Raw genomic sequence first — 11,680 nt, forward strand, 5'->3', positions numbered from 1 at the left:
CACGTCTGTTTATTTCATTTTGTTTATCTGGTAGTGGCCTTTTCACCACACGCCATTCCTCCGAAAAATAATATTTAACAAAGGTGCCGGCATGTTGAGTCAATACCTACTGCATGTTCAAATAAGATAAGAGAGAGTAGAGCTCAGTTAACAGTGTTCAACCTGTGCACTATTACATCACATCCTGATGGAATTCAGTTTCCACTCACTGGATTTCTAATAAGAGGTGTTCTGCCAAACTAATATTAATGTAATTCTTGAACTGCACACAAAAGCCAATTTTGAGTGAGACTGCAATCATCCTGAAGGTTGATAACATTTCAGCTGGGTCAGGTCTCTGAGTAATTTAAGACAAAAACAACTATACACACTTAAATTGTATAAATGCATACATTGTTTGATTTTCAAATGGTTAGCCGAGAAAATCGCTGACAGCCCAACAATCGACGTTGTTTACATTCACTGCACGCCATTATCGTAAAATTCTCATTCAATCTTGACAAATGAGTTACAATAGAGTTTAAATGCTGTTTGCAACCAAAAAAAAAAAAAAAAAACACCTGATTAAACTGAGCAAGCCTGCCTTTTTCTTACTCAAGTCAAGAGACACTCAGCACCTCAGGTCAGAGCAGATGGAACGAGCAGTAACTCCCGGTCCAAAACACCCTCCAGGCATTTTTCAACAAATAAAAACACCCACATGCTTATAATCTCACCACTGATCCTTTGGTGCAATCAATGCAAATGCTATCAAACAATAAACAGAGGTAGTGGATACTAAACATTAGCTCAGATAGTTGGCTGGTGGCCCTATTGTTGTTTTCATGGAAAAAAGAACAACAGATAGCAGACCTCAGATTAAAAACAAAATACATCTTGCTCTTACCATGACATAATGTCGCTGCATCTCTGTCTTCTCATTTGCCAGTTTGTCATACTCCACTTTAAGACTGTAAGAAGAGAAAAAGACCCAGAATGAGCCCTAAGTGTTCCTGAACGGCAAAGTCACTTAAAGATCATACACATGGGACTTATTGACACGAATACTTAGAGTCATTCACATGAAATTACAAATAAAAATATGAAACTACTATTACAGTTACTTATATAAAAAGGTATATTACATAATACATAGTATAATATAGTTACTCATTAACTCTTATGACAACTGCAACGTTTAAGGTTGCGCTGATGCCGTGTTTGATTTACACAGACATAAAGTAGCATCAGAGTCCGAGTCTCTGAGTCTAGTAACAGGTGTGAAATGATAGAGTTCGAGTTCATTACCAGCAATATTTACCTGTGGTACTGAGCTTGAAGGAACTGAAATTCATCTTTGATTCTGTCACAAGATTCTGCTACAGTGAATTTGAAGCCTGGCTGACCAGGCTGGTGAGGTGCCTGAAAAATAATATCAATAATTTATGTGAACTGTAGCAAAGCATAACCCTCACATTATTAATATAACCTAACCTAACCTCGTCACTGATGCAATATGCTAGGCTATTACACCAGCTGTGTTTTAATGTGTCACTTTTGACCTCCTACCACCATTACCAAAACAAACTACGAGCTTCTCTATTACTCCTTTTACAGCAGTCCATAGGCGTCAGGTTTTACTTTCACGGTGTTTTTGAACAAGTCATGGGTATAACCACGGGTGTCAATAACACATTTCATGCTTCCTGATTTTCAGGGAAATTATATTTTATCGGCGCAGAACTGCGGTTTGTCAGAAGTGCCCAGGAGCTCCCTCGAGCTCGGCCTGTCGGTGGTTTGGAGACTCTAGTGGGAACAACCTCCAACACTCAGTCAGCAGCGGTCGGCGTGACACAGACGGGTCACTGCGTCTAAACAGCCCCGGAGAAAAACTAGCAACTGATTCCCCTCCTTCCATTATTTATTTTTTTTACTTTAAAGTGAGATGAAAATGTACCACTGTTCGGAAGCAAGTTAACGGACATCAAGAGCAGCACATCATTAAGTTAAAACAAAAATAAAGGACACACCGCGCTCGAGAAACGTCACGCGACACAATAGTGCGCGAGAGACCAGATCACGAGCTCGACGGTCGAAAAGGTAACGGTAACGAGCCCGCGTGGAGCCGGACACAGAGCATCAATATAATGTGTTACTCACCGGATGCCGGCCCTGCGGATACATCTTGAATGTATCCTTTCTGAGGTGAAGATCCAGGGGATGTGGCGTTCTTCAGTAATCCGAGTAGATGAGCGAGAGCCCGTCCGTCACCCCTCCCTGCACTCGCGGACACACAAAGCCCGGTTCGTCCACCCGATCCACGCGCTTCTTGCACTCCTTTCCCCCGATTTAACCCCTTTATCCTTCACAGAGCCGATGAGCAAAACAAAAACACAGCGCGTTGGCTCATTATCTCCAATAAGAGTCAAGCATTCAGCTGCGCGTGTGCTGTAAACACAGAATAGTTGTGTAGAGCGAGTCAAACACACATTTGCTGCTTGTCAACTGCGCTGCGAGCTGCGACTAACAAGCTGCTTACAAGTCTCCTCGCAATAACAAGATTATCTGACTGCTGTTTGCTTGAATGTAACCGGACAAGATTACAGAACAATGTCAGAAACGGGAGAGAAGACATATAGCATGAGAATCCCAAGCGATAAACAGAACTTAAAAAAATAAATACACATTTATTCCGCTTAGCACAATGTCGCGCCTCGAAGTAAATTACGAAATGGCAGCTTTGCAAATTAGGAAACAGGAACGGAGAAAATAAAGCACGAAGAGCGCTCAATTGCTAAATAAACAGTGTATATTACAAGTGGATTTTTGAAAGTTATCTTCCGCGTTACCTTTAGTCTCCATAAAATCCTTTTCCGCGAATGTAAATGCAGCAATAATTCCTCGCTCCGCGGAAACGTCGAAGTCCTCCACTCGTGACCTTATACGATCAGTATTAGGCGCTGGTTGGGAATCAATCCAACCCGAGAAAAGCAGCGCCTACAGTCGCTTCGAGAATGTTTTCCTCAGTCAAGACTCGGGTCTCGCTTTAACACAATTCGCAGAATTGTCGTTGTTGGAAATTTCTCCTAATCCCTATTTGCTTGTTTGCTTAAAAAGGTCTGGTTGTGAAAAGTTTGCCTCGTACGAGGCAGCCGCTTGCAATCGCTTTGACTAGTTTCTCCAACACTCGCAGTACCACACACAGACTGCCCACTGACACGCGGGCTCAACTACCGCGAGAACAACCGAACGCGACCAATCAAATCTCGGAAAGAACATCGCCGCGACTGACCAATCAAACCTGGGATCCCACGTGGGACTCGTCTGTTCGGCGCATGCTGATTGGCCAATATAAAACTGACCTCATGTTCGCCATTTTGGCTCTAAAATAGGTTGCTTTCCCCGTAGACAAACAACTTACATGAGCGACGATTGTTCGAAGTCTAGCCACTAACTGAAATCGCAAGAGATAGATTGTAGCCTATGAAATACATATTACAAGCCAAATTTTCTGTTGCGCTTCTATTCACTGATTTATAACCACGCCTGCTGCTGTTGTTGTTGTTGTTGTTTCAGCGAAAATCAGTTGTTTCACCAAATCTGGTTATACTTTTGACTCTTTCCCGCTTCATAAATAATGTCTTAATATCATGTTTTCACTAAACTACGAACTCGTCACTGATTTAAAAAAATATGTGAGCGACTGATCGACCGGTTTGAGCGGAAGCATCTTTCAAATGTCCCGTTTTATCCCCTTCAAGGACGCCTAACATGGATAGCAGAGATGCGAGTGCTCACCCTCATTGCCAATGTATAGTTATGCTACCGATTTTGAATGTAACTCAAATTAACAGCATAATCTGTGAAATCAGCCCTCATTACTTGATTCACGCTGTCTGCTCAGCAACACCCTCCATGCCCACGTCTGCGCCCGAAAAAAACCCAACCTATCATGTGTTGCTCATACCCACGTGGGGCGCAGCTCCTTGTTCTGCGCCCGCTGACCAATCAGAGCACTGGCCTGCATCTGATTGGCTTAGAGCGACACGGGTTGTCAGTTCGAGACCTAAGTTGTCAATCAAGCCCACGAGGGGTAGAGCGCTGACAAATGCCTGTGCCTCTCAGCCTCCCGCCTGCGAATAGTGCTTGGAATGGCTGCTTAATTAGCTTCGAATGGCTTTTCCTTCCAGCTCAAACAATCTGTCACTACCATGTGGTAAAAAGAGCCCTGCGTAAAACAAAAGAGGGAAAAGCTAGTAGGGGCTAAATATCAGTTTGATTTTTTTTCTATGTATGCAAGTCGCATTACCACAAAACAAAACATTTATTCCACTCAGAGGCTGGTTCATCGTTGCCAACTGTTTCTGGCTTTATTTGTTTCACCAAATAGGGGTATAATCTAATATATTTTTAATAATCCTCCATTGTTGTTATTATTATTTTTAATAAGTAAAAAAAAATATATTAGACATTTGCTGTATAAAACAGAAATCTGGGATTCCTGATCATATTGTTAAATGTGTCCAATTAGAAGCTCCAGTTTAAGATGTTTGCACTAAGGTACTTAAGGGTCATTTCAATACAAAAGGTCTGGGGAAAAAGCCAACATTGTTCTATTATACTAAACTTTTGTCCATCCTATTTGGGAGGGTTATTGGCTGGAACAAATGTCAGGAGTGGAACCAGAGACGGAGCATGGAGTCACAAAGACAGCCATAATTGACATATCACCGCTATAACACTTAAGAGAACTGTACATCAACGTTTTGTCAGTGCACAAATGTAATATTGATTCCCCCTGGAATTACAGAAATGTTCTAAACTGGGTTAATGGCAGACATACTTCTGACTAAGCCATCTTCAAGCTACTTGTATACACTGAGATAATAGAGATTTCCTGCCTGCTCAGTGACCCCTCACAAAAAAGTTCTGTATAATACAACAAAAGTGTGAGTCAATGAGTTTTCAAGGGCTAACAAAGTCCTGTCAAGTCTATTTTGACAGCAGCTGAAGATGACAGACTGCACCCCACCCCTCTTTTCAAATTATTGCCTGGGCTATAAAAGCAAGTATTTGTCATATACCTGCAAGAGTTTAATTTCACTCTGGATTTATGTGTTGCTATATAACCATTGCTAAAGCATCGAACTGATTTAGCCGTAATTATGGAGAGGAAACACACAATGGTGCCTGTTCATTCACACCTTTGTTCTGACAAACACACTTTGTATTTTCATGCTAATGTATCTCCAAATGATAGCTGGCAGGATTATCCTCAGTATGTGAGAAATGCTTCTTTCTCAGTCCCTGCCTGGCTGTTTTTTCATCCACACAACCCTCCTCTACCTACCTCTCTCTTCTTTGCTTGATTTCCCTGGTAGTGGAGCAGAAAACTAGGTTCGACTCTGCATGGCGTGCATGCATTGTGGGGCGCCTCTGTCTCTGGATTATTGACGTGCTTTCATATGTGGGATTGGGGCTTGAAAAGAGACATTCCTGCTTACAATAGCTTCAGTGTGCAGCGCTCGGCTGAATAGGCCATGGTGTATCAGAGCGACTTGTCAGGCTGTAATCAATGCAAACAGGATGAAAGGCCTTATCAAAAGAGACAAATGCAGACATGAGCACTATTGCCAAATGAAAACAAGAGTAAGAAAGATGGAGTTTTGGCAGTTGGCCCTAGCCTGTTGTATGCGGAGTGTGTGTGTGTGAGAAAGAGGGAGAGAAATTGAGCCAATGAGCACTTGGAAATTCTGCTTCTGTTAAGGTGAAAGTAATATCTTTCGAACAGGAGCCGGAGCTGCGTCATAACCACGCTGACTCGCACACCGCTCGAAGAAATAGCTTATATTAGATGCTAATGTGCAGGTAATGGATGATATATATCCATATAAAAGGACTTGGTGCTTGTGGATCTGTGACCGTTAATCCAACACTTTGATTTGGGAGCTGCCAGAGATGATGGGTAAAGAAAAGCTTCTCTTTAGGGATTCGCCTCCCAATCCAATCTGCATCTGTACTGATGGATTCACTATAATCTCACCATAAAGAAGAAAGGGATTCCACACAGGAACCTGTGGCATATAAGCCTGTTGAGAACTCAGCTGGCTGTCACCGTGTGTGTGAGTGTGTATAAGCCTGTTTTGAGCACAGCTGAGTGTGTGTGTGTGTGTGTGTGTGTGTGTGTGTGTGTGTGTGTGTGTGTGTGTGTGTGTGTGTGTGTGTGTGTGTGTGTATTTGAAGAGGGTGTTATATGTTCATAAGCCTGTTTGGGACACAGCTGCCTATCACAGCTATTTGAAAAGCTCCGGGGGTAAGCCACAGGGGGCATGAGAGCTCTCGTGAAAAAACTTGGCAGCAATACTTTGCTGAGTTTTACTCCATGTTGTCTAAGGAATCAATAGCTGTGTCCACTCTCAGGTTCAGAGATGGGTTAAGTACACATTTAAAGAGAATCCGGATTATTTTTCAAGGCTTAAAACATTTATGGGCCCTCTTTGTGTATGTTAGACTCTCCATAAAAATGGTGTAATGGAGAACATTTTATGATCCATAAGAGTCTGACGTTTCATTGGTTATTGGAGAAGGAATGCTGTTTTTCCTTTCTAAATGTTCACACAAATTGTACATTATCCGTGTAAAAGCTACTGTGAAATAACCAGTATTACATAAGCAGCACTATTGCTTTTATACAAACAAAAAGGTAATATGGACTTTAGTATCACTCAGATGCTATTATTAGTTTTTGGTTTTAATTTTAGTTCAAGTTGTAGTATGTTTTTGTCATTTGTAATAGTTTTCTTTTTTAAAGGTCTGTATTTTTTTTGCAAATTTTTACTTCAGTTTGTTACTTTAATACATCAAGTTAAACAAAATGAAAATAAGAAGTGTTACTCTTCAGCAACTAGCTAAAATAAAATAAGTTTTTAATATTTTACTTCATTTAAAGGGATAGTTCACCCAAAAATTAGTTGTAGTTCCAAACCTGTATACATTTCATTGTTCTGCTGTACACAAAAGAAGATATTTGAAAGAATGTCAGTAACCAGACCAGATCTCGTTTGGTTACTGACATTCTTCCAAATAATTACATTTATACAGGTTTGGAACTACTTGAGGGGGAGTAAATGATGACAGTATTTTCATTTTTGGGTTGACTATCCCTTTAATTTAAGGTTTATTTCAAATAAGTAATAAGTGTTTTTATGGTTTTAGTTATAGTATATAGTTACTATAATAAGCCTAATGTGTAGTAATTTAGGGCCTGTTTACATCCGGTCACTTCATGTGTTTTTACTGATCGGATAGCTATCTGATTTGTTAAAATGGTTCCACATAAATGTGTCTTCGCAAAACAAATATAAATCCTTCAATTCCCACGCTATATGCAAAGTACACGTCAACGAAAGCAACAGAATGTGCTGCATTTTCTCCATTTAATTCCATTAAATTAATACAGTATATTGTGTCCTATTTTTACGGATATTGTTTTGGAATATACCAGCTGAGCTAGCAAGCTTTGTATGTCAAAAAAAGCCAAACATATGCAGCTAATTATGTGATGCAAACTCCAAAATGTATTCATTTACACATCATGTATGGCTACTACAGTAAAAAGTGTTTTGAGGTCATAGCATAATATTTTGCAAGGAGCCATGTGAAAATTATCATTAATCATAATCATAATGTTATATGAAAAGGATTAAAAGTGCTTTTACAGCCTCTAGGTGTTGATTTCTGTTGGAAACTATATGTATTGGTACATATTTTGCGTTTTGCCGAAATGTTGCCACAGTTAGGCTATGTTTTTCCAATGAGCCTGTGTTGCGTTTTCAAGACCGCAACAGGAGAAAGAGTGCCATCAGCCCTGGTAAGAACATTTAGTTTCACTACTTATAATGAAGAAGATTGTGTGTTGAGCATCTACAACTTAATTTCAGTTTCATTTGATACTCATCTACTCACCTGTGGTGATGTGTGTTGCAGTAGCGCTGTCATATCTGGCTATAACGTCATATAGCCAATAATGCTTTCACACATTTTTTTTAACATTTTGGGAGAAGTAAAATTTACATATGTGGTTTCAACAACCAAGATGCATTTACACTTGTCCAGTTTCATCTGGAATGCATCTCAGACCATCTCCTGAAGTGGTTTGAGTGATCTTGAAAGCCTCGTCTTTTCGCTATCAGATCAGAGAAAACGCATGAAGTGACCAGGTGTAAATAGGCCCTTATATTTTTAGACAAAATTGTCAGTTGTTTTTGCTCCTCCAATGTTCCAAATGAAGCCACAGCAGAAGTCTTATATTAATAATCAATAATGACTGATTACTAAATGAATCAATGATTGATTCAATGACTCATTACATTCCTTAATGAATCAATGTGTTTGAAGGAATCAGTTGAATGAATGAATTAGTGACTCAGTGAAAAGAAATGACCAGTGCTGTTCAACTGTTATATTGCTGCTCAATGAGACAGATTAAATTGTCTTGACTTTAAACATTTGTTAATATGTACAGTATAAGTTACATTATTATTTTTAATTTTAAATAAATAAATAGAAAACGCTTTACATAGGTGCTTTTGCACTTTGAGAGAAAAAGCGAGAGAAACAGAAAGAAGCGAGAGGGTCCGGAGTTCTTCAGAGGGGTGCAGTTATTTTTGGTGATTGAGATACAAGTGGATAGGGCTTTAAAAGCAGGTCAACAAAGTGGCCAGGTGCTGCAGGCGGAGTGTGAAAGCTTGGGGGGATGAAAAGTCAAGCACCTCCTCAACACCACCAGTATCTATAGTGCCAACCAAGCAATCATCTGACAGAGAGAACAGTGGATGAGAGGAAATATAGCTGACTTTACACCTACACACACACAAACACCCACAGATATACTTGTTCATGCTCACTAGCTGTGAAGTGGGTCTACTGAACACTCTCTCACATGCCACCTTTCATTAAAAACTACCTTTTTACAACTGTTTAATGAGAAACAATATTTTTTTTCTAATAAAGCAAGATATCAATTCAATCCATAACTGATGACTGTAAATGTGAGGCTTTTGCATGATGAAAACATCTATCCTTTGTTCTCAGCTACTTTCAGATATTTTGTGTCATTTGTACTGAATTTGACAAATCACATACACTCAATGTATTGTTCTTTGAGGAAGATTTCACGTAAGTATTCCCCTATCCTGTGACACACGCACACCTGTCTAAATGCAGTATTGTATGAGGCCCAGTGTAAAACAAAGGTTATCACCTCAGATCAGGTCTTATGGGAGACACGCAACAAAGAGCAATAGTCCAGCCCTGCCCTGAGGGTCCTGAGGGTCTCATTAGCATGACACAGCTGTGATCAGGTTAGCACGCCCAATATGCCCATGCTATCAGCCCCCCCTGCACAACAACCAGGGTTGCCAGTTTTTCCACAACAAAACATGCCCAGTAGCTACTCAAAACTAGCCCATTCACATTTTAGGGGGGTCCCCTGGTATAAATCACGTTCCGGGGGGTAAAATCTGCATTTTTGGCGTGGTTCCCCTGGTAAAATGTGCATTCCAGGGGCTAAATATCATGTTATTTGTGGTTGCTTCAACCCGCGGACATGAAAAACAACCCACGGCAACAGTGTAAAAGTAGCCCAATTCCGCAGGAAAACCGTGAACTTGGCAACACTGACAACAACATCACTGCAAATAAGTCTTAAAGTGAACCTGCTTTTCTCATTTTTCTTTTTAAATATTATACTTAAAAATCTATATAAGTAGTTATAGTTAGGAGTGTCACATTTTCAATTAGGGTCAGTGACAAGGTATGTTTTTTTTTTTTTTTTTTTTTTACAAATTGGTCAAATTGAACTTACTCTTAAGCCCGGGACACACCAAGCCGACAATCGGTCGTCGGGCAACGTCAGACCATTTTTAAGCATTGGCTGACTAAGTTTTTCCGGTGTGTTCTGCACCGTTGGCTCTAGTTGGACGCCGTCTGGTTTTTGTGGGCCGATTCAACATGTAGAATCGGCGTCAGGCCGTCCGGTGAGAGAGATAACTCTGATTGGCTGTTCAGTCGAAGAGCGAAAATAATAGCGAAACAGTGAGCAAACAAGGCCGTACAGACAGAAGGCTGTTCTAATTTTACATCATGTACCTGAGTGGGCCTGGGCGAATTTTTAATATTAACGTTAGCCGAGTGGAATATAGAAAGCGATCAGCGTGTATGATATTCAAAATGGTAAGCACGCGCTGCTTTGATTACGGTTTGTGGATCTGCAGTCTGCAGTGACGGTCTCCCTTTCTGAATTACGAATATAGATGAATATGTGAAAAATATATCGCGCAGAACCCAGTTTTTTTAGTTGTTCTGCCCAATAGCCAGAGATCTGTATGGGAGTTTATGCTTAAGACCACAGGTTATTCTAAAATAATTTTAGTGAGAATTGTTTTGTTGAGGGCCTTTATCTACTTTTTTTTCCCAGCTGTCATTCCCATGAAAAAGCTTCAGATTTCAGATTTTTAATTTAAAAGGTGAAGCTTTAATTTGTGAATTGTCCTCTTTTTCAGAACTTTCTATCATCCAGCAGCTGTCTTCTCCCTTATATCATTCTTATTGCCCATTATCTCGTGTCATTACTTTGATCAAAGATAAATCCCCAATATACATGACAAAAGGTGCAAACACATACAGCATTGTATGTTTTTGGATGGCAGAACTGAAATAAACAGACCACACAAAAGCAGAGACCTATGTCACATACACTATAGACACTATCAAATATATCATATCATGCCTTGTGCAGACTTTTGTATTGTATAACATTTCTTTCTTCTTTACGCATTTACGCAAACAGAAGAAGATATTCTTATCACATCCTTGATCTGAAACTCCTGTGTCCTCTATCACGCTTTTAACATCTACAATCCTTTGCTCTCTCGTTCTGTTGACTTAACAGAGTGCTGCTACCTTGTTATCAGCGTCTCCCTGTAGTCCACTTAGCGCTTAGGGCTAGGGAGCTGCCCAAGGTCCATCTAACTCACTAGAGACCACTGACTATTCTGCCACTGCAGTTCTCTCTCTTAATCTATCTCTCAGATAGTAACACATTTCAGAAACTCTTGGACAAACTCCATCCGTGTGTAGTCAATCACATTTTGAAACGCAGATAAGGTTAAGTACTCTTTGATAATATTATAGAGTGAGTTTGATACTCATGCAGGAGGAGAGAGCTCGCTGTCACGGCCCACAACCCACCATCAGGCACATATCTCTGCAGGCATTTTTCATAATGATATTCATAACCTCAGAAGGACTCGGAGGATGGGTGAATATGTGAAAAATAGATCGATATCTCTTGTTGATGGTACTATTTTGTTTACTACATTCAAAGGGGATGGGTGCTTTTTTGGCCTTGGATTATACTATGTTAGTCCTCTAAAATGTTTTCAGAGTAAAAAAAAATCTATTATGTATTCAAATCGTGATTTACTAAACATCTTATTACAAATTCTATTCTAACATTGATGACCTTAGTTTATGAGTTCATATTTTCATATAATCTTTGAGGTAGATGAAAGAAAAAAATATTTGGCTTGCTGTCCGTGACGGAAGACTTGAAAGCAAAACTCACCTTCAGCTTCTGGATCCCCCGGACTAATTAATTATAATTGTAATGCTAATATAATTTTTAATACATAATATAACT

The 11,680-nt window shown here is 39.9% G+C and overlaps 1 protein-coding gene across 16 annotated transcripts in view; it reads right to left on the reverse strand.

Moving 5' to 3' along the window:
• The window catches only part of tle3b (TLE family member 3, transcriptional corepressor b), a 33,050-nt gene extending 29,043 nt beyond the window's left edge, over positions 1-4,007 (reverse strand). For 10 of the 16 annotated variants that reach the window (XM_048184486.1, XM_048184485.1, XM_048184484.1 and 7 more), the window contains exons 1-4: positions 2,829-3,771; positions 2,140-2,342; positions 1,301-1,401; positions 887-950 (exon numbers count right to left, since the gene is read on the reverse strand). In XM_048184486.1, coding sequence (XP_048040443.1) covers positions 887-950; positions 1,301-1,401; positions 2,140-2,163 — 189 coding nt within the window. In that variant the 5' untranslated portion in view covers positions 2,164-2,342; positions 2,829-3,771. The other 6 variants (XM_048184483.1, XM_048184480.1, XM_048184472.1 and 3 more) reach the window with 5 other exon arrangements.
• Positions 4,008-11,680: the final 7,673 nt, after the last annotated feature.

This window comes from Megalobrama amblycephala, linkage group LG3, assembly GCF_018812025.1.
Source record: "Megalobrama amblycephala isolate DHTTF-2021 linkage group LG3, ASM1881202v1, whole genome shotgun sequence".
Taxonomy (NCBI): Eukaryota; Metazoa; Chordata; class Actinopteri; order Cypriniformes; family Xenocyprididae; genus Megalobrama; species Megalobrama amblycephala.